Genomic DNA, 23519 nt, shown 5'->3' with positions numbered 1-23519 from the left:
CTAGGAGATCATTTATCATCTTCTGTTTAAAATAACTTTTCAGCACTATGCAACTGAAAAAAACACCAAAAAATATTTGAAAAAGTGCTCAAAATTATTCGGAATATTTTCTTGCTCGCTGGTGCCTCTAAAGGCATTTTAATGATAAGGTGTGAAAATATCCCCGTGGAGAAAACTTAGGAGAAAAAGTGAATTGATTAAAGAGACACTGAAGCAAAAAAAAAATAATTATGATATAATGACTTGGTTGTGTAGTACGGTAAATTACTAGAACATTGTTAGCAAAAAAAAATATTCTTATTTTTATTTTCAGTTATAAAGCTTTTTTTTTTTATAACACTGCATCATTCTCTAATACTTGCAGTTTACACATTAATCAGCGTTCTAAAAGTTTTTGCACAACAGGCAGTGAACTGTTGATCTGTCCTGAACTGTTTTCTGCAAAAGAAAAACACAATACAGCTGAGATAACCTAATCAGAAGTCAGAGCTCTCCACCACTTTCAAAGTCGCACAGCTCAATGGCTATTTGCATAGGTAACAACTGGAGTTTAACTCTTCTTGTACTGGAAATAAATATTAGACTTCTGTCTCTGCTCCTAATGCTTTATTTCTTAGCTGTACAACACAACCAATTCATTATATCATAATTTTTTTCCCGCTTCCCCAAGGGAACATGCCGGAGGGGTCCGATCGCTGCGGCACTTTGTTTATTTTTATTTGCTCAAGCCTCTATGAAGCTCTCCCTCCTTCCCTCCCCTCCGTCATCTGATTTGGAACAGGACGGCGATCCGTCCTGTTCCGCCTCTCATAGGCATCAGCCTATTAGAGGACGGCGCACCCCAGCCAATCAGAGGCCCGGGGTTCGCCGATCTCGTACAGCACTGCCGGGGACCGCAGCGCTGTACGGATGTAAACAAAGGGGATAGCAGGCTATTCACGGCTATCAAATAGCAGGCTATTCACGGAACTCCATTCCGTGAAGTGGCAGGGAACGATCGCACATGCGCGCGGCCGTTCCCTGGGAAACTGCAGCCCCAGGACTTGACGCCAATCGGCATTAGGCGGTCCTGGGGTTGCCTCTGTGGCTACGCCCATCTGCGTTAGGCGGTCCCCAGGAGGTTAAAGGCTGTGGACTGTAAAAAAAAAAAAAAAAAAAAAAAAAAAGACTCAATTTGTAATTTTCAAGAAATATGCTGATATGTTAAGAAAATGATATTTTTTACTAAGTTTTGAAATCAAAAAATAAAACCATTGTTTAAAATATTTTGGTATGGTTACTGAAGTCATTTAAAGGGAACCTTAACTGAGAGGGATATGGGTGTTTCCTTTTAAACAATAGCAGTTGCCTGGTAGTCCTGCTGATCTCTTTCTGCAGTAGTATCTGGATCTCATACCTGAAACAAGCATAGAGCTAATCCAGTCTGACTTCAGTCAGAGGACCTGATCTGCATGCTTGTTGAGGGGCTGTGGCTAAAAGTATTAGAGATACAGGATCAGCAGGAGAGTCAGGCAACTAGTATTATTTTAAAAGGAAAAATACATATGCTTCTCAGTTTAGGTTCCCTTTAAAAGGACAGGTCCGGGGGTTAAAAAAAAACCAATATCTACTTACCTGGGGCTTCTATCAGCCCCTGGCAGCCGTACTGTGCCCTCGTCACAGCTCCGCTCCCATCCGGTGTCCCGGGGTTTCCTCCGTTGCAGATACCGACATTGCCAGGTCGGCATCTTCTGCGCCTGCGCAAGGCCGCGCTGCTCGTAGTACTGGGCCTGTGCAAAACGCTCTGTGCTTGCGCCAGCGCAGGAGATGGCGACCTGGCATCTGCAACGGAGGGGACCCCGGGACTCCGGCTGGGAGCGGAGCTGCGTTGAGGGACAGATAGGCTGCCAGAGGCTGAAGGAAGGCCCAGGTAAGTTTTTTTTTAACCCTGGACCTGTCCTTTAGCAGAGTTCCCCAACCCTGTCCTCAAGGCCCACCAACCGTACATGTTTTGCAGGAAACCACACACAATCACTGGTGGGGTAATTAGTGTTGCAACAGAGCTGATTAAATACCTCTGTGGATTTATACAAAACATGCAGTGTTGGTGGGCCTTGAGGACAGGGTTGGGGGAACACAGCTTTAAGGTTATAGCAATGTTTAAGGAAAGCTTTTCTATTCAATATACATGGTCCTACTACTTTGCTACTTTATATTTTTCAAATGGGCTATTACATTATTATAAGGGCAACCTACATCCTCAGAAAATTAAATTGTGTCATGTGGGAAAATTTGTTGGTGCAAAACTGATTTTTTTTTTCAAATCTACTATAATGGGAGACAAACTAGAGGTAGTTTGATCTGGTAATTTCAACACCCCATAAGGATCAACTTATTAGAGACTAGTGACCTCAGCCAGTTTAAAATCAGGCTCTAGGTCTATCATCGCCATCACATGCACGCGCACCCGCCCACCCTCCAGGCCTGTCCTGTCCCAGCGGCACATGCGCAGTAGCGCAAACGCAGGGACACACAAACACACAGGAACAGGATGCAGAGACACAGGGGTTTTATTATATGGGATGCTCAAGTGCAGTATACAGATCCTCCTGTTCAGCTTTTTGTGTGTATTTGTGCACAAGGGACTCTGTCATTTGACTGCATCGAGTCTGCATGTTTTCCACTTGTTTGTGTGAGTCTTCTCTGGTTTCCTTTCACAGCTCAAAAATATGCTGGAAGGTTAATTGGCTTCCCCACCAAACTGGCCCTAGACAGGGAAGGGCCATATACTATGAGCCCCACTGATGGATGCTTGAGATGTACGTTGTTTATATTGTGTTAAGCACTTCAGAAAATATGCGAGTACTATCTACAGCGCACAATAACGGTATTTGTGAAGAAGGATTGGAAAGTACAGTTATCCTTTGAATCAAAGAATTGATCTACTTTCATACCTGTTATACATAGAACCCAGGTACATTCAAGTCTAAACTACATGCCATGGTTGGCATTTAGTCAGACACTATCAACAATCACAAGCACCATCCACCTCCAGCACACAGGAGCATGTGCTCTTACCCATAAATTTCTGAGGTGCGCAACGCTTGCGTTTAGTGAGGCCGCTGGACAGCCGGTCCATAAAAGACAGCGGATCAGAGGAGGGATGCAAGAGGGCATCAGGTCCCAGATCCAGGTCTCGTGTCTCCTCACCTGAGGGGAAAGGAGAGAAGAGATTGGGCCAAAATTGGTGCTGTGATAGGTTGTGTCCAAACCCAGCTATATTATTTAGTTCCACTCAAAACTTTATAATAAAAGCCCATACACACAACTCAGGTCTCCCAAAACAATCACTGGACATTGTTTAGGTGCCAACCACCCTGGCGTTCTATTAAGATCGCCAGGGCAGCTGCATGAGGGTTTTTTTTAAATAAAAAAAAAAATATTTCATGCAGCCAACTGAAAGTTGGCTGCATGAAAGCCCACTAGATGGCGCTCCGGAGGCGTTCTTCTGATCGCCTCCGGCGCCCAGAATAAACAAGGAAGGCCGCAATGAGCGGCCTTCCTTGTTTTGCTTAGATCGTCGCCATAGCGACGAGCGGAGTGACGTCATGGACGTCAGCCGACGTCCTGACGTCTGCCGCCTCCGATCCAGCCCTTAGCGCTGGCCGGAACTATTTGTTCCGGCTGCGCAGGGCTCAGGCGGCTGGGGGGACCCTCTTTCGCCGCTGCTCGCGGCGGATCGCCGCAGAGCGGCGGCGATCGGGCAGCACACGCGGCTGGCAAAGTGCCGGCTGCGTGTGCTGCTCTTTATTTCATGTAAATCGGCCCAGCAGGGCCTGAGCGGCACCCTCTGGCGGTAATGGACGAGCTGAGCTCGTCCATACCGCTAAGGTGGTTAAGTGTGTACAGGTATCCCATGAGGTTGATTGATAGATCATTAGTGATCGAGCATGCCCAATCAGTAGTGTTCTGTACTGCCGCAAGCACTGGCAGCTCACTACTGCTTGTTCTATCCCTCCCCTCTCCAAAGAGCAGAACACTCTGGCAGAGAGCTGTACACCATGTTTGTACAGGGAAAGACCATCCAAAACAATCATTTTGAATGACTATTTTTGCAAGCATGTACAGGTCTTTAGGGATTTATTTTGCAATCTGGATATTAAAATGCCCTTTAGTACTTTAATCTACAGAACAGAATAAGATTCCAAACTGAGATCCACAATATTATACATCCACAATATTATACACAAACCACAGTGTACCAGACAAGTAAATGTTCCATGGTGAGTTGATGGAGATTCTGGCCAGGTCAAAAAACAGCAATGTTTCAGTCATGGCAGAGCAATAAGGACAGCTGAGGTGCTCAATTGTGGCTGATGGATGTGGTGGGTTTCAGGGAGGAGGGGCTTTGGTCAGGTGCTGCAAAGGTAGCCAGGTACAGGTATGGGTTTATCTAGGTATAGTTTCCCCAGTGTAGGGAGTATAGCTGCCCCAGTATAGGAAGTATAGTTACTCCAGTATATGGAGTATAGTTACACCAGTATAGTGAGTATAGTTACCCCAGTATAGTGAGTATAGCTTCCCCAGCATAGGGAGTATGGTTACCCCAGTATAGGGAGTATAGTTACCCCATTATAGGTAGAAGATGCCCCAGTATAGCAAGTGTAGTTGCACTAGTATAGGGATTATAGTTGCCCCAGTAAAGGTAGTTACCCCCCTCCCCCCACTGCTGTGTTACCTTAGCTGGTGGCAGCTTCCTCTTTGATATTGCGTTGTCTGCTCCCTGTCCTCCATGCCTGTGTCTCACGGCTGCTGTGAACAAGCAGGAAGCAGGGCAGCGGTTCCCCTGGTAACGGCGATATAAATCGCCACTACAGGAAGCTGCTTCCTGCTTGTTCACAGCAGCCGGGAGACGCGCTGCTGTGAATAGAAACACAAGCATGGAGGACAGGGAGCGGACACCGCAATATCAAAGAGGAAGTGGCCGCCAGCTAAGGTATCACTAGCGGCGGCCAGGGGGGGGGGGCGCAGCCCAGCCAGCCAGAATCTGCCCATGGGCCAGCAGTGAGCTGCAGCCTGGTGGTTGGGGACCCCTGCTTTAAAGAGCAGCTCCAGCAGAGTGCACAAGTACATCATTTTGTAACAGAATGCTATTAAATTATCATCATTCATCTCCTGTCTTCAGCTGATGTAACCTAATTTTAAAGGAAACTTTCTGGGGGAGGAGGGAAAATATTAACTATAATGGTAACAGTATATAGCTTGGTTTTAAAAGATTTATTTAAGTTCACACATTGAAGTTAACCTGAGCTATGACAATACGCCAGAAAAAAACAAAACAAAAACACATTTTACTCATCTGGTAGTGGGTATTATTTGGCATCACACTTAAAGAGATTCTGAAGTCTCCTAAAATTCAGCCTTTTATTGCAAGAACCTCTAACATTATTGCCCTAACTAAAATGCCGCATCCCCATGGCTGAACACTAACTAAATCCCCCCAAACTCCGCGGGGGAAAATACTGCGGAGAGCGCTTCCGTGAGAGGCAGAGGTTTTGGTTGCAGCTCTGCCTCTACACGCGTCCATCAGCGTGGATCACCGCCTCTGCCCGCCCCTCTGTCTTCCTTCACTAAGAGGGGCGGGGGAGAGTCGGAGATATGCGCAGATTGACTTACATGGAGGCAGAGCTGCTGCAGCTGAGAGCTCTGCCTCCCGGGGCAGCAAAATTCACGACCAAGAAAGTTGTGGATTTTGCGAGGGGAGTTAGGGGGGGATTTAGTTAGAGTTCAGCTGCGGGGATGCGGCGTTTTAGTTAGGGCAATAATGTTAAAGAGGTATTTGCAATAAAAAGCTGAATTTTAGGAGACTTCAGTGTCTCTTTAATAAGGTTTTTTTCCCCCTAGCATCATAAGCCCTGGAAAGTGAAATACTGAAGAAACCCTAACAGGGCCTGGGAAACATTAGCAAAGGGGAACAGTTTATCGATTTGCTTGAACACTTCCACCCCAATGCTACTTTGCCAATAAAACCAAAGAGATGATATTCTCACCCAGGCCTTCTGGAGATGGCAGGAATGAGAAAATGCTGTCTTCATGCCTTAAAAATACACAACTAATAAAAATATAGTACCTGTATGTTCCTCACCTGTGTTGTGTTACACAAATGATAGGACTTTAGAAATCACCTTCAAACAAAAAACAAACAAAATCAGCCAGTCTTACTGTGAAGAACATTCCATTTACCTGAATGCGACGACAAGTGCTGGCCTTCGTTGTTGAGGCTCTGCAAGTAGTTATGGCAGCGCTCCTTGTGTTCCTCCAGGGTGTTCTGCTGCTTGTAGCTGCGGCCGCAGTAGTTGCACTTGTAGGGCTTGCCGACTGTGGGGGAGGAGACTGGAAAAAATGAAAAACAGAGCCTGCCCATAAAACAGAGATTTGTGTCCTAAAGACTTGACAGATACGGGAATCACAGAACTCTGTGGAAAAAGAGCACTGCGTGAATCCTAGGCCTAACCAGTTACCAACAGGAAAAGTCATTGATTTGCAAAGGATTTTAAAAAAACATTTGTTTGCATTTTAGTAGCTAAAATAAAGAATAACCACCTGTTAGTCTTTCTTGCAGTGAGAAGGAAGAGTCCAACAGAAACAAAAAAAAAAGATGATTACACAAACAGCAACTTATGACCGCTTTCATGATACGCTCACTGCAAATTTTCTGTGTCCTTATCCTAGACTTTTTCATTTTACATAACAGATAATACAGGAGAAGGTAGGAGAACTTATTGTGAGACTTCACAGTAGACACAGCAAGATGTGGTACTGAGAACACTGGAGAATAGATCCCACTGCTTCAGTATCCATGAGCATACCACTTCCATGCCATACACCAGCATCCTACAAAGACCCGTGTCATGTGGCTATCGCTAGCATGGAATAGTGTATATACTGTATACAGCAAAATGCGAGATGTGAGGTACTAATAGAGTGACCTGATAAAAGGGCTCTCATCTGCAAATGATAAATGAGAAGGGTGTGGCAATGGAGTGCGTCCTGTTAGGTATTGTGCTAAATTAGACACTCTATTAATTTAAAGTGGTACGAAACGCAGCATTTCTTTTTTGCTCTAAATTATTATTTACAGCATAAAATCTACTACCAGAAAAATTGAAGCAGAACAACATTCAAACAGTTAAACACAGTTCTTTAACGGAAAGCTTGCTGCCACGTCCTAAGAGGTGATAACATTATTTTTTGTTTACATTCCTTTGTCTGCAACAATTAAAATACATTCCTAGTTGTGCTGAAAATGAGCTCTCTCTGCTGTAGAAGCAGAGAGCTGAGAAGTGATCACTAGATAGATTTGAATATATAAATACAGCAGCTATGCAAGAAAATGTAATGGCAGCTTTCAGAGCGGATAAACTGTACTTTGGTAATTTGTAAACAGGCAATATTACTTGTGTACAAAAGCAAATATGGTAACTGTATAGGTAATAAAAAAATAGGAAAACACATTTTTATTGAAGGTTATGTCAAGAGTTTTATCCCACTTTAAACGACTGACAGTCTGAAATCCTTTAGCTAGCAATATATGCTCTGTTACTTTCCCAACCTAGCAAGTAATCTATATAAGTGGGGGAGTAATGACCTGACCACCACCATATACCGCACCTTTAGTTTTATTATACAGCAACAGAATGGCAGTAGATCTTAAAGGACACTGAACTGAGAGGGGGATATGGAGGCCGCCATATTTATTTCCTTTTAAACAATACTAGATGCCTAGAAGTCTTGCTGATCTCTTTGGCTACAATGGTGTCTGAATCACACACCTGAAACAAGCATGCAGCTAACCCAGTCTGACTTCAGTCAGAAACACCTGATCTGCATGCTTGTTCAGGGTCTATGGCTAAATGTATTGGGGGCACAGGATCAGCAGGACAGCCAGGCAATTAACATTGTTTAAAAGCAAACAAATATGTCAGCCTCCATAATTACATAGTTCGTTTGGTTGGGAAAAAAAAGACATGTAGCCATCAAAGTCCAGCCCAAGAAAAAAAAAACCAAACAAACAAACAAAAAAAACATATAACATAAACACCATTACAAATCTTGGGCCATTCCTTCACGACTCCAGGTGGCATAAAATCCCTGAATCTATTATGCTGGGAACTGACTAGTACCTTAACCACCCTGGCGTTCTGATTATATCGCCAGGGTGGCTGCGGGAGGGTTTTTTTTGAATAAAAAAAAAACTATTTCATGCAGCCAACTGAAAGTTGGCTGCATGAAAGCCCACTAGAGGGCGCTCCGGAGGCGATCTTCCGATCGCCTCCGGCGCCCAGAATAAACAAGGAAGGCCGCAATAAGCGGCCTTCCTTGTTTTGCTTATATCGTCGCCATAGCGACGAGCGGAGTGACGTCATCGACGTCAGCCGACGTCCTGACGTCAGCCGCCTCCGATCCAGCCCTTAGCGCTGGCCGGAACTTGTTGTTCCGGCTACGCTGGGCTCAGGCGGCTGGGGGGACCCTCTTTCGCCGCTGCTCGCGGCGAATCGCCGCAGAGCGGCGGCGATCAGGCAGCACACGCGGCTGGCAAAGTGCCGGCTGCGTGTGCTGCTTTTTATTTGATTAAAATCGGCCCAGCAGGGCCTGAGCGGCGACCTCCGGCGGTGTTGGACGAGCTCAGCTCGTCCAGACCGCTCAGGTGGTTAAGTACAGCTGCATATGTCCTTCAAAGCAAGGAAAGCATCCAAACCTCTTAGGATAGAATTTGTCATAACTACTTCCTGTGGTAAAATAGTACACATTTCCACAACGCTAACTGTAAAGAGCCCCCCCTTCCTACATAGATGCTAAAACCTTTTATCCTCCATACGCAGATCATGTCCCCTTGTCCTCTGTACAAGCCTAAATAAAGCCTTTTTCCAAGCTACGGTTAATAAACACATTTCATCAAGCAGACAGACAGATAAATGACAGCGCTCAAGTCTGTACCTGAAATGTAAACCAACAGAGACAATGCAAGGCCCCATTGGGGCTAAATACATGCCTTGAATGCAAAACAGATGCTAATTGTGTACTAATTCTAATTTCAAAATTTTGAAAGTAGATTTGAAGCAATTAATGCAGCTAGCCACTAGTATACTTACGTTCAATTTGCACAGCTGGGGAAGCCTTCCCCGAGGGGGTCCGTCATCGCCGTGGGGAAGTCTATTGGGCAATAATCTGTGCACACATTATTTACTGAAGCTAACACCCCCCTTTGCCTGTAGTGAGTGCTAGGTGTGTAATATTGTCCAGTTACTGGAGCTCTGCACATCCATGCAGATTGTTCATTCAGGTATAACTTCTGCTTGAAAGCGCTGTAGTGTCTTCAGCTGTACAAATTAAACATAAGTATACTAGTGGCTAGCTGCATTCATTGCTTCAAATCTACATCAACATTTTAGGATTAGAATTAGTACATAATTTGCATCTGTTTGGCATTCAAAGCACGTATTTAGCCCCAGTGGGGCTGTGCATTGCCTCCGTTGGTTTACATTGCAGGTGCAGCCTTGAGCGCTGTCATTTGTCTGTCTGTCTGCTTGAGGTAAATAAACACAGTTTGTCCAACCTTTCTTGGTAAGGGAGACCTGCCATCACTCTGATTTATTTAGTCAGTCTCAGTTCAGATGTGCTTTAAAGTAAACATGTAGGGGAAAACTGCCCCTAGGTTGTATTTACCTTGGTAAGGGGAAGCCTCTGGATCCTAATGATGTTTCCCCTGTCCTCAGCCAGCTCGTTCCAGCACTGGCTCCCTCGAAGTGACACAGACCACAATATTTAAAAATCGCCAGTGCACTTAGCGGCTTCCTGCTCGAGCTGTGGCAGAAATAGCCAAGCCTGATTGGGTCTGCTCTACTTAGTGCGCACAAACTGTGCGATAGAGCGTACCCGATCAGGTAGGGCTATTTCCGCCAGAGCCTACTGGAAAGCTGCTACTGTGTCTGTGTGCACCGCTGACAAGCCCTTGTCAGCGGATCTTCCTCTGGTGAGGAGGAGAGGGGGAAGCCTCTTGAGGATTCAGAGGTTTCCCCCTCTCGAGGTAAGTACCCCCTAGGGCAGGGGTCAGGAACATTTTTGGCTGAGAGAGCCATAAACGCTGCATATTTTAAAATGTAATTCAGTGAGAGCCATACAATATGCTTCAAACTGGGACAGTGCACATGTGCAGCAGAGGGCTTACGTCCCTGTTGCCACGGGGATGTGTATACAGTTGATCCGCCAGACAGCGGAAGTGTGAGACACGTTTTCAGCTTCTCTTGGGTTTCAGCAACATCAACATTTTCTCAGAGTCAGAGGCGCATTGCCACTATTGGACCTTTTTGAGCTTGCACTCCTTGCCTGATGAAGCGGGTTATACCTGCGAAACGCGTTGCGGAGTGCCAAAATAAATTGTTATTTGCGATTTGAACAATCTCGATTGTCCATTATTTCAGGAGGTAAGTCCACCTGTACTCCTTTTTAGTTGTTTTTAGATCATTTTAACCTGCCTGGCGCCTGTGTCCAAATTTGCACATTTTCTCAGAGACCCAAACAGGAAAAATACTGACTAACAGCTTGTACAATTAGCTAGCTGACTTGGGGGTTGATTCACTTTATAGGACGAGATCCCCACACTTTGGCCCAGTAGGCTGCCTGTCAAGTGACAGGCAGCCTATTGGGCCAATCAAAGTGTGGGGATGCCGTCATACAAAGTCACTGAACCTGACAGGGTCCAGAGTGGGACAATTGGAGCAGCTGCTCCTTTTGGGTGGAGCACAAGTAAATTAGTAGTGCACGCTAAAGCAGTAGCATGCCTACTTTGACAATTTTACTTGCGCTGCCACACTAAGCTGCGCTTCTTGAACAGTGCAACTTCGTGAATCAACCCTACTGATTTGTCTGTGAGCCAGATGTAGCCATGAAAAGAGCCACATCTGGCTCCCGAGCCATAGGTTCCCTACCCCTGCCCTAGGGGCACTTTTTCCCCTTCAGGTACACTTTAAAGAGGCACTGCAACAAGATATAGTAAAATGTATTATTCAGGATAATCAATTTTACATGATCTATCCTGATTTCAGCATCTTTCAAACACTATCTATGTGTATATATTGCTGTATATTTGTATGTAACCGCACCCTGCCAGTAATATTTTAAACTGTGATGTCACAGCATGCTGCCCCCAAAGCACTCTGGGAGACTGAGTCCTGCTCATTAAATAATAAACATCCCACAGTGATGCACCTTGCTAGCAGTAAAGATGTCACCCCCATGATAAATTTAAGAATGTAAATCACAATGAAGAAAGATTTTACAATGGTAAACACTGACTAGATGATTTATACTAGTGATCTATACTACATGAAATAATACTGTAAAACATTATATTCAGTAAAGTTCCTCTTTAAAACGGAACTGAAGGTTGCCCTAAAACAAAGAGTCTCACTTACCTGGGGCTTCTGCCAGCCCCTTGCAGCCGTCCTGTCCAGCGCCGATCCTCAGTTCTCCTGCCGCGGTGCAGTTTCGTTATCGCCGACTTGTAAGTCAACTGCACAGCCCTGGCCATGCATATCCTTCTTTGCGTTCCCGTCCCAATAGGTGCAGGACGCTACTGCGGACGGGAACGTGAAGGATAAGCCTGGCCAGGGCTGCGCAGTTGCAGACGGCGGTAACAAAACTGCACCGCGGTGGGAGAATGGAGGATTGTGGAGGACCGGCGCAGGACAGTACAGCTGCAGGGGGCTGCAGAAGCCCCAGGTAAGTGAAACTCTTTGTTTTAGGGCAATCTTCAATTCTGCTTTAAAGGATACCCGAAGTGACGTGACATGATGAGATAGACATGTGTATGTACAATGCCTAGCACACAAATAACTATGCGGTGTTCCTTTTTTTCTTCCTCGGTCTGAAAGAGTTAAATATCAGGTATGTAAGTGGCTGACTCAGTCCAGACTCAGACACAAAGTGACTACAGTGTGACCCTCACTGATAGGAAATTCCAACTATAAAACACTTTCCTAGCAGAAAATGGCTTCTGAGAGCAAGAAAGAGATAAAAAGGGGAATTTCTTATCAGTGAGGGTCACACTGTAGTCACTTCCTGTCTGAGTCAGCCACTTACATACCTGACATTTAACTATTTCAGGCAGAGAAAAAAAAAAAAAAAAAAAGGAACACAGCATAGTTATTTGTGTGCTAGGCAGGGCTGTGGAGTCGGAGTCGGAGTCTGAGTCGTGGAGTCGGGAAATTTTGGGTGCCTGGAGTCGGAAAAAAATGCACTCCGACTCCTAATGAATTTGTAACTGTAATTAAAATAGAAAATATGATAAAATGTTCTATTTCTCAGATAATAGTCATTAAAAATAATGTATATATACAGTATATATACAGTAATGGCTGTGCTTAGTCCACAAAAATGAAATAAACCAATCAAAATTAGTTACTTATGCTGCTTCAATAAAGCGGTCCCCGTATTTTTAAGGTCAGATATTCATATCTGATTGTGACTGTATATATGATGTGTACACAGGAATCTCTTATATATACTAAATAACATCTATGCTGTAAGAATAAAGCCTGATGTGTAGCTGTGTCACAAATAGAGATGGTCAACGAGATGGAAATAATTCTGCATTGATGCTGATTTATGCAAATGTATGCACTCACTTTGCTGATGAAATCAAATAATTTGATATGTTGTTAAAATTTGGTTTGGTGACTACAAATTAAAGGGTAACTGAGACGGATGAAAAGTAAAGTTTTATACATACCTGGGGCTTCCTCCAGCCCCCTTCAGGCTAATCAGTCCCTCGCTGTCCACCACCCGGATCTTCTGCTATGAGTCCTGGTAATTCAGCCAGTCAGCGCTGTCCGGCTGCATGCCGCTCCCACAGCCAGGAACATTCTGCACCTGCGCAATAGTGCTGCACAGGTGTAGTATGCTCCTGGCGGCGGAGTGTGTGCATGCGCACTACGCCCGACTGGCTCAAGTACCTGGACTCATAGCAGAAGATCCAGGTGGTGGAGGAGGACATGCAGGGACTGATTATCCTGAAGGCGGCTGGAGGAAGCCCCAGGTATGTATAAAACTTTAATTTCATCTGTCTCAGGTTTACTTTGTTACACAGTAGTACTATACTCTACATATGCACTCCCCACAGAGCTGCAGGGAATCCACTGAGAATGCTGTCCACATTGAACACAGAGGTGTTGTCTGTTTACAATCTCCTCATTCCCCTGCAGAGTACCTGCACATCATTCTTACATGTACCCACACTTACATTGCCTAGGGCCTGATAGATGTTCTTTGTTCCGGTTTGTACCTTTTACAAGTACTCTTACCAAGGACTAGTTTTAGTCTAAAGGGAATAAATATAGTAGTCTACATATCATTCTCACTTCAGTTGTCTTGTAAAATTCCTAAGCTTTGGCAGTCAAGAGACGAATTTCATGTTACATACTTTTAATCAACAAAATTGTAATATGCAAATTAGAGGAGTCGGAGTCGAGGAGTCGGAGTAATCCTAAACTGAGGAGTCGGAGGATTTTTGGACCGACTCCACAGCCCTGGTGCTAGGCACTGTACATACAGGTCTATCTCATGTCACATGTCACTTTGGGTATCCTTTAGGTTAAAAGGAGTAGTTACCAGTTGGCCACTGTGAAAGTAAACCCTTTGGGCATGATTCACAAAGCTTTTTCACCATATCTATGTTACATTTTTAAGCTCCCAAAGAGCATAAATAAAATATAATTAAAAGTAAGAAAAGTAACTGAAATGAAGTTAATCAGAAACAACTCACTTTGAGTGATTATTTTGCTCGTAAATGTGCTGAAAGGTTATTTTTATCAATTAGGTAATAAGACATTTATGAAAAGTTTTGTGAAATGTCCCTTATTCACAGTGCACTTCCATACAAATTCAAAAACAGCAACATGCATTCACTACAGTTTCGAATGCTTGTCCCATAAATTAGCTTTCTAAACAACACTGGAGTAATAAGTTAACTTAAAGAGACACTGAAGCGAAAAAAAATATATGATATAATGAATTGGTTGTGTACTATGAATAATTACTAGAAGATTAGCAGCAAAGAAAATATTCTCATATTTTTATTTTCAGGTATATAGTGTTTTTTCTAACATTGCATCACTCTATAATATGTGCAGATTACACAGCACTCAGCATTAAAAATGAGTCTTTCAGAGCAGTCTGTGAAGTAATGACCTCTCCTCTAGCAGAGGAAAAGTAAACAGTTCAATTACAGTTGAGATAATAAAAGTCAGATAACAGCCCTCTCCACGACTGTTAGTCGGAGAGCTTAATAGCTTTTTTGCATAGAGATAACAACTGGAGTTTCTCAACTCTTCCTGTACTGGAAACAATTAGACTGACGTATCTGATCTTAATGTTTTTTTTCTTAGCTGTACTACACATACAAATCATAATATCATCAATTTTTTTTCCGCTTCAGTGTCTCTTTAAATAAGCCGTTGAACAAGTTGTAAGGGTTGCGTACCCACATCCAATTTGATTAGCCAGTTTTACCACTTATGCTGGGTACACACTATGAGATTTTCTGGTCGATTTACTGTCAGATCGATTATTTCCAACAGGTTCGATTTGCTTTTCGATCGTTTTCCGAGCATTTTCCGATCGATTTCCTATTAAAGTGCACGGAAATCGATCGAAAAATGCTCGGAAAACGATCGAAAAGCAAATCGGACATGTTGGAAATAATCGATCTGACGGTAAATCGACCAGAAAATCTCATAGTGTGTACCCAGCACAAGTGGTAAAACTGGCTAATCAAATTGGATGTGGGTACGCACCCTTACAACTTGTTCAACGGCTTATTTAAGTTAACTTATTACTCCAGTGTTGTTTAGTTATGCGGATCCACCAATGGGTCATCGATCCTTACAGGTGGCCAGCGAGACACCGGGGGAGCTGCGGTGAGGGACCCAAATGACTTCTAGGGGCTGGAAGAAGCCCCAGGTAAGTAAAGATCGATTTCCTCGCCTCAGGAGTCCCATTGGCAGATGGGTCAGCAGATTCGATCATCAGATTGGTGCCTCTCTGTTTGAATACGATCAGAGAGGGATCTATTGCTGCCCCATATCTTTACACAGATTCCCAGTAGATCTCAGCATGAAATAAATCTACAGGTTACTTTTACACAGGCGTTATAAGCTTTCCTAATAATTAGCCAGCACCATGATGTATCAATGAATACAAGAAGAGAAGTGAAAGAAAGTAAAGAGTAAGAGGAGATAAATCCTGTCAGACACACTCACCAGCGTGGGTGCGTAGGTGACCTGTTAATGCGTCCCGCCGGCGGCAAGCATAGTTACAGAATGGGCACTTGAAAGGCTTCTCACCCGAGTGCAGTTTAATGTGCCGCAAGAGGTTCCCCTTCTGCGTGAATGAGGCACCACACTGGTTACAGTGGAAAGGCCGCTCACCTGAAACAGCATCAAACATAAAGTCCCCGCTGAGTGCTGCAACACAACAGCAAGCTGGTTAGTATATCACACGGATTTCCTTCATAGTGGAGATAGGTACTATGTTCTAATATCCTCCTAAATGGAGCATGAGGCAAGAAATCTCTACACCACAGACCTATATGCAAGGGTAATGATTGGCTTTTATACACCGTAGTGCCTGATATGTGGAGCACATGAATGGCAGTTTTCTTAGAACTTCAAGCTCAACCACTTTTCTCAAAAGAAATTAAAATGGGCTTGTTACTTCCTCTACCCTCTATCCACAGCTATGTTCCATATTACCATGCTGTATAGATCAAGCATTGGTGGAAGATATGAGTCGTGCGCTTTGGGGTTAATAAAAAAAAAAAAATAACTTCTAATCTCAGTTATCCTTTGGAGCTGATTTAATTAACATTTCTCTTTGCAGAAGAACCATCTTATCAATTTTCAGCTGCCAGCAAGCAGAAAATACCTTATACACTCGCGTATAATTTTTCAGCCCAAAAATATACTGAAAAGTTACCCCCTAGGCTTATAAGCGAGTCAATGGAGCAGAACGGATGGTGGAACAGGTTTTGTTACTGGCAGAGGAGTGTAATGATCATGCACTAGTGATCTCTTGCCAGCTGGATTCCTGCTGTGTCCGTGCCCCCTTCCCTGCAACATGGTGTGCAGAGTGCGTTGCTCAAGACTAACCGTGTCCCCTGGCTTGTGGGGTGTAAAATGCAAGCAATGTGTCAGCAGTTCAATGATCAGAGATTCTCCCTGTGTCACAATTGCTGTGTCTAGTATCTATGATGCCATCTAGTGGCGTTTTGAGACACAGCTGGATCATGCTTGGGGCACATCTGGCGTTTGGAAGGTGGGCTGATTTGTACTGGTGGCACATCTGGCTAATTTGGAGGGGGCTATACTGATAAGGGGGCTTATACATGAGTGAATCCTTTTTCCTGGTTTCTGAGAGAAAAGTTGGTACCTCGGCTTATATGTGGGTTGGCTTATATGAGTATATACGGTACTCAAAATAGATTGCCCCAGTGTTGGTTAAAGCAAACCTGTGAGTTTAATACTAATATCCATTTAATACCTATCCTCCTCTATCAGGCCGCTCCAGCTGAAGCACAGCCGCACTGCGCCTGCACAGCAGCACTACCTCGCTCGCTAGAGCCTGATAGGGTCCATGCTACTGCGCAGTGTGGCTCACATTTGCACAGTAGCACAGACCCGCTCAGGTTTCGACAGAAAAATCTGAGCCTGAGCGGGTCTGTGCTACTGCGCAGGTGCAAGCCATCAACAAGGGCTTGTCAACGGTATTTCAGGGAACAACAGTGTGGAGGAGGATGGGGAAAGCCTCTGGATTATTCGTAGGCTTCCTGGTATTAAGGAGAGTACCCATTTGGGGCACTTTTTTTCGCTACAGGTATGCTTTAAGTTAAAGAATACTTTTAACTGCTACTTTTGCACTTGGTGAGTGCACAAAAATATTTTTAATTGCAATATAATTGGCATAATGGATGGGCAAATTATGTCCTGGAGAAAATCAAGCTGAATCAGGGTCATCTGTCTTATCTAATGACTTCTCTCAGCTGTTTTTATGCGCACCTCTAAAATCTTGTAAGCATCTGACAAGCATTAAAAGAAAGGCGAGAAAAGTAACATCGAAGTTAAGACTATACAAGTTCATCTAATGTTCTAGCAGCAAAAACTGGAAGTCCCTTTCACTTTCCCACAGCCATGACAGGGCAGCTCACATAACAGCTACCAGTGCACCTGACATTGTCACATGACTGCTTCCTATAACCATAGAACGTGGATTTCCCAGGATTATTTCAATTTTCTAAGAGAACAAGAAGTAAAAGGGAAAAGAAATTCCAGGTGCAGAACAGCTGCATCTGGAATGGATTTGTGCTTTGAGAAAACAGCCTTACTGACTTCTATAAAAGCAAACAGGTAACCCCAAACAAGAGGAAACGGAGTGTAGTAATGTCAGCACTAACATAGAGCCTTCCCTTCACCAGACAAGCAGCTGCCTTTAGATGACTGTCTGCTTGTACATTGACAGTTAGAATCATTGACTTCACCTTTTTATAGCAGATCCCCTACATAAGCAGGTCACTGATTATCGCCTATGGAAGGCAGAAAGAGCCTCAAGCCTTTTTTTCCCCCTTACTGTTAGTCTTACCTGTATGACTTCTTTTGTGCACCATAAGTACATTAGGCCCAATGCAGACCATGCCACAAATGTCACACTTCAGCTTGCCATTGGGGAGGCGAATGCCTCCTGGAGAATGAGGGTCTTGCCCAGGACCATCACAGTACCCTAGTGGCTCGACCAGCGAGTCATCAGCCATAACCCCGTCTTCCTTCTCACTGAGGCGGTCTTCATGGTTCAGAAGACGGCCAGACTCTTCATCACTATACATTTCCACTTTAATGGAATTAGCTGTAGGAAAAACATTAGTTTATTGTTAACAAAACCAGGTATTTGATATTCGGATGATTTTCACAATGTACAATGCTGTCTTTATAAAGTTCTGGAAGAGAAGATGCTTACTAAACAACAAACAAAGCTGCTTACGGAGTTTCAGTTTTTGTTGCCGCACAGACCGGTGAGGGCAATCACAAACCATCATCCCTAATGAAGCTCCAGCCAGGAATATTTAGTGCCTGTGTGCAGCTTAGAGGAGGGAGAGAATTCCAAATCTGATAAGTGAAAACCTTTGTACAGCTCACACTGAGGGGCTCCCTGAACACACAGAACAGATGGTGGCAAAGTTCACTACCATGCACTTGCTGTTACTAGCACTCAAAGCCTTATTCCACTTCACTCTAGAAAACTGCCATGACACTCATCAACTCTACTCAAGTCATTTAATGTCATTATAAATTATCTTTTTAGTGCCTAGTCCTTCTTAAAGGGAACCAGAGGTGGGCATTTTTGTAAAAAAACAAAAAACCAACATGTTATCTATTCTGGGGCCTAGCCAGATCAGGTAGCCTCAATTACCGCTGCTCTCTGCCACTCCTGTGGCCAGATATCCAGTACTTTCACTTTCAGTGACTCCTGGGGTTGCAACGCTGCAAGCTCTGCTCTGTGTGTCTTGGGGAGGTGGGGAAGCAGCAAAGCTGCCCAATGAGAGCAGGTGAAGGGCCATTAGAAAGGACTGCATCCCCTACAAGGGACACCCCTTCCCCTCGAGATTCCTGGATTCCTGGCAAGCTGCATGTCGGCAATTTCAGGGAGTGACAGTGTGGCACACAGGGGACACAGAAGCATGTCATGGACCAGGGAACCTTCCCATGTGTTCCATCAGATCCCCCTCCACCCCACGCCGCCTCGGGTACACTAACTTTCTCCCCCGAGAAAACAGTTTGTCGATGAAAAAAATCATTGATCAGTGCTCCACACACTGGAATGGATATCGAATACATTTATTTAGTAACAAAAAGAAGCAGACCGGGTACTTTCTCCTCCACTGCTTTATTGTTCAGATGTACCAAACAAGGTGATACAATCACATTAAGTGTAGACTACACATCAGCGGTGGGCAAGAGGTGGGTGGCAGGGAGGACAGACAGGCACAACAGCCCTTTCGCCCAGACAAGCACGTGACCAAGCACCTTTGGGTGCGAAACGGCTGTTGTGCCCGTCTGCTCTCCCTGTCACCCACCTCTTTCCCACCTGCCACCGCTGATGTGTAGTCTACACTTAATGTTATTGTATCACCTTGTTTGCTAGACCTGAGCAATAAAGTAGTGGAGTAGAAAGTGCCCGGTCTGCTCCTTTTTGTTACTATGTAATGTTCCTGCCTTTTCTTCCTGTGAATACAGTGTGCACATCCGGTTTGTAGCTGCTGCATGCCCAGTAGGGCGTAGACCGGTGAGAGGAGATTGTTTTGCCTTATTGTGGACTGTATCTGGCCTTGTATACCCACAGCCGAGTGCCGAGCCAAGCTTGTTTGTACTGTCTAATACATTTATGTTGTCAATCAAAATGTTCAGAAAGGGAGTCCTATCACTTTCCTTCCCTCTACCAAGCCAATTATGTACATGTTCAGAAACACTGAATTAATCAAGATATAACTGAAATGAACTTCATTCTTGGACAAACCTACAGAAATTTTCCATTGTGTGAGATTAAGCTTTTTTTCATTATTAGGCGGATATTGATTGGTTTGCATTGATCAAACCTGCAAAAGTCTAATTGATTTACAATCAATTTGATAAAAGCACCACATTTAAAGCGGATCCGAGGTGAAAAACTAACTATAACAAGTAACTTGTCTATATATCTTATCTAAAGTTTAGATAGTTTACACAGCAAATCTAGCTGCAAACAGCTTTAATAGAAAATGATTATTTCTTCCTGTGATACAATGAGAGCAGCCATGTTGTTTGTAAACATTACACAGAGGCAGGCTTATCTGTATCTTAAGCACTCATAACAAGGGAGATTGAAAAACATCCGGCACTGCATTGAAGAAATTGCGCATTTATTCTGGACTTGTGCTCAAAAAATGTTAGGATGCAAACAGCAAACAACATGAAGAACAATACAGTCCTACCATAGGTGCTTGGATGGCAGTGGGTGCTGGGTGTGATACGGGCAGCCTGACGGCTGTTTCGCACGGCGGTGCTTCTTCTAAGGCTCAACCACGCCGGCACTCAGCATCAGCCAGGTTTTTATTTCCTGGATGTGATCGGCGATGGGCAGGCCTGGGTCCGCCTATCACATCATCGCCTACTGGTGCTCGGCTGGGCCTGTAACTCGTGCGACCACTACTGAGAGCGCGAGTAGGAGGTCGCATAAGACTGACGCATAACGCATCATCTGTATCCGGGCAGAATAGCTGCCCTCCGAGATCGCGCTTAATTGCTTATTAACATATTGTAAACAAAGGCTGGTGTATTCCCCAGCCAATCCGCGTGTCTCTGGATGCGCGATGCGTCTTTCACGGCTTGCTTATAGAAAAGTGATGAAAAAGATGACAGGGTGAGAACAATAGGTGAAAATGTGAGTTCAGTTGAGAATAGAAATAGAAAAATAGATAAGACTAAAAGATGCAAGATAAAGAAGCAAGTCTTGCAACAATGACCGGGCAGTATGTCAGCTTCGGCACCGTCTCTGGACAAGGGCGATGCGTCTACCGGCACACATATGAACGAGAGGACAGGGGAAAACCCACATAGTTAAACTAAGCACCAATACCCAGGGCCGGATTTCTGGGAAGGCCACCAAGGTCAAGGCCTAGGGAGATAAAAATTAGCAGGGCGCTGGACTTTGAGAGATAAGAGGTCACATGTCAAAGTAAATCATCTCCCCTGCTTTGCTCTGGTCTGCCTCAATTCCGGAGATCCCTGCATCTCTCTCACTTGTGTAGAGTGTGTTTGAGGACAGTCAGTATGTGTTGTCACCGGATGATTATGTTGTATGTATGATGGTGGGGACATACAAGCTGCTGTGAGAAGTGCCAGCCTGGGTTTAGTAGCAGAACTCTTGAGTTCTGTAAGTTTTTTTCATGCACAAATTCAGAATCACAAACAGGAATCTTCTCCCTCTGCAAGGCTGTCAGATTTATTACTGGTCTGGTCAGCTCTTAAAGACCTGTGACCTGTTGAATTTATGGTTTGTTTGTTTTTTCCTAGGGAATGACCACATCATTCTCTTTGCTGCAGCTTAACTCTTTCCTGACTCATTTTAGAAGAGCATTGTACTTTGCTAGCTATCAGTGAAACAGGATGGCAATTATATTACATTTATTTATATTTGCAAAACAAACTATACATCTCTTTCTGATGCTGAATGTATATATAGTTGTGTGCTTTAACATCTTGTTAGTATAAAGTCTACAAACATATACAAAGTCTGAAGAAGCCAAAGGCTCACTTTTTTATTTACAGTTAGCTAATAAATGTTATCATTCTGTTTTAATAACCTCAAAACTTCCTACTGACTCATCTGTCCTTCCTTGCCTTGCCCTAAGTACTATATTGTCACTGTTTAAAGCACATCTATGTCAGCATGTGTGATTTTTTTTTGTGATCTTCTACTCACATGTTCTCTGTTTTGGATGAGCTTCTTTCAATAGCGCTGCCCTGTCACCTGTTTGTGGCTCTGACTGTCTGTAGCCAGTCACACAGAGGACAAAGAAGCAGCACATGCTCTGGCTACTCGTGCTCCTTGCAATTTAGCACTCAGATGTGCACAGCAGCCGAGGCCGGGAATGCTTTGGGCATGCACTGCTTCTTTGCCAAATGAGGGGCAGAGCAGCAAAATGGAGGGGAGCTCACTCAAACCAGTTATTGCTACTCAGAGGGTTGGAGAGAATTTGATTGGGGGGGGGGAGGGGCTGTTGGTGTCAGCTGGCCTAGGGCACTTGGAAGTACAAATCCGGCCCTGCCAATACCACTAATAGACATATAAAAATCAGTGGAACAACCCCTGATATACATTACAGTATTAACAACAGACATAAAATTCAGTATCAAAAAATGTCAAGGGTAATCAGCATGCTAGTACTTCTAGACAATGAAAGTTATAGCTTACTTCAAATCTCCAGACTGACAACATAGTTCAAAATGTCCAGGGTTCCATTAAAATTCTCCCCTAATCAAGTCAGGAATCTAAAAAGCATGCAAGATCGTTATGATCATTGAATCCCAGAGGACCCCTACCTTCACTATTAATAATAATCAGGGACTCCCTTCGAAGAAGGAGACGTGCCCGATCCCCTCTCCTTGAGGGAATATTAACCTGGGTGAGTCCACAGAATTGCAGGACTGCTGGATTACTGGCATGTACCTCACGTACATGTTCAATTAACCTTGGGGCCCCCCTCCCATTCTCAATGGAGCGCCAATGCTCCTGAATTCTTTCTTTCATAGGACGAGTGGTCTTACCTACATAGAAACGGCTGCAGGGGCACCACAGGGCATAAACCACAAACTGTGTGTTGCAAGTAATAAGCTCCCGCACTGTCCATCAAATGAACCAAAACGGTACATTGTACCCGTCTTCATGTATTGACAGTGAGAGCAGTGTCTGCACCTGTGGTTCCCCCTCGGCCGTCCCCTCTGCAGCCAATTTTCCACTCTTTCGGACCTAAACTCACTCTTTGTGACCTCATCCCCAATCGTGGGGGCACGTCTAAAGGCAATCAACGGGGATGCGGGCAAAATCTCCTTTAAAGCTGGGTCCCTGATCAACAAAGACCAGTTCTTCTCGATGACCATCCTCATCTGATTTGCGATGTGTGTGTATTCAAATGTGAGGGGAATTATACCTTTTGATTTGGAGTCCTTAGGACCCCATAAAAGATCCTGTCTCATTTTTCCCTTAGCTCTATTGAAGGCTTTATTCACATCTTTTTCTGCATATCCTCTACTTAGAAGTCTCTGTTTCAGCTCCATACCCTGCTGCATGAAATCCTCGTAATTGGCATTGTTCCTTCTAAGCCGGAGGAATTGCCCATAGGGCATGGAGCCTACCACATGAGAAGGATGGAAACTGTCTCAGCGTAGAAGGGCATTAGTGGCAGTGGACTTGCGGTGGCCCCTAGTTATTAATCGGTCACCGCATATCTCTAATTCTAGATCAAGAAAGGCTAGTTTGGCGGGACCTACCTCATATGTAAAGGCCATATTTACCTGGTTCACATTTAGGTAGTTGACAAAGTCAACAAAGTCCCGCTCAGTGCCAGACCAGAACACTAGGACGTCGTCCACGTACCTGGACCACCTCCTAATGTAAGACTTGTATGGGTTGGAGTTATTGTGTACATAGTCCTCTTCCCAGGCTGCTAGAAAGAGATTGGCATAAACACATGCCACCGGCGTGACCATGGCAGTACCAGACACCTGTCTGTACCATTGTCTATCAAATCTGAACGCATTGTGGGACAGTATGAAGGATAAACATTCACAAACGAAGTCTATCTGTCCATCATCATTCCATCCACGACTCAAGAACCGTCGGACCGCTTCCACACCCAATTGGTGTGGAATGCGGCTATACAAATTTTCTACATCTAT

The 23519-nt window shown here is 44.3% G+C and overlaps 1 protein-coding gene across 7 annotated transcripts in view; it reads right to left on the bottom strand.

The window, feature by feature from the left end:
• The window catches only part of IKZF4 (IKAROS family zinc finger 4), a 70494-nt gene that overhangs the window by 13963 nt on the left and 33012 nt on the right, over window positions 1-23519 (bottom strand). The window contains exons 4-7 of one of the 7 annotated variants that reach the window (XM_068267613.1): window positions 17671-17931; window positions 15297-15500; window positions 6223-6372; window positions 3058-3189 (exon numbers count right to left, since the gene is read on the bottom strand). In XM_068267613.1, the coding sequence (XP_068123714.1) occupies window positions 3058-3189; window positions 6223-6372; window positions 15297-15500; window positions 17671-17931 (747 nt within the window). The remainder of the gene's footprint in view (window positions 1-3057; window positions 3190-6222; window positions 6373-15296; window positions 15501-17670; window positions 17932-23519) is intronic. The other 6 variants (XM_068267614.1, XM_068267615.1, XM_068267616.1 and 3 more) reach the window with 6 other exon arrangements.

This window comes from Hyperolius riggenbachi, chromosome 2 (assembly GCF_040937935.1).
Source record: "Hyperolius riggenbachi isolate aHypRig1 chromosome 2, aHypRig1.pri, whole genome shotgun sequence".
Taxonomy (NCBI): domain Eukaryota; kingdom Metazoa; phylum Chordata; class Amphibia; order Anura; family Hyperoliidae; genus Hyperolius; species Hyperolius riggenbachi.
The sequence above is the reverse complement of the archived record's forward strand: the minus strand, read 5'-3'. Positions and strand labels throughout refer to the sequence as shown.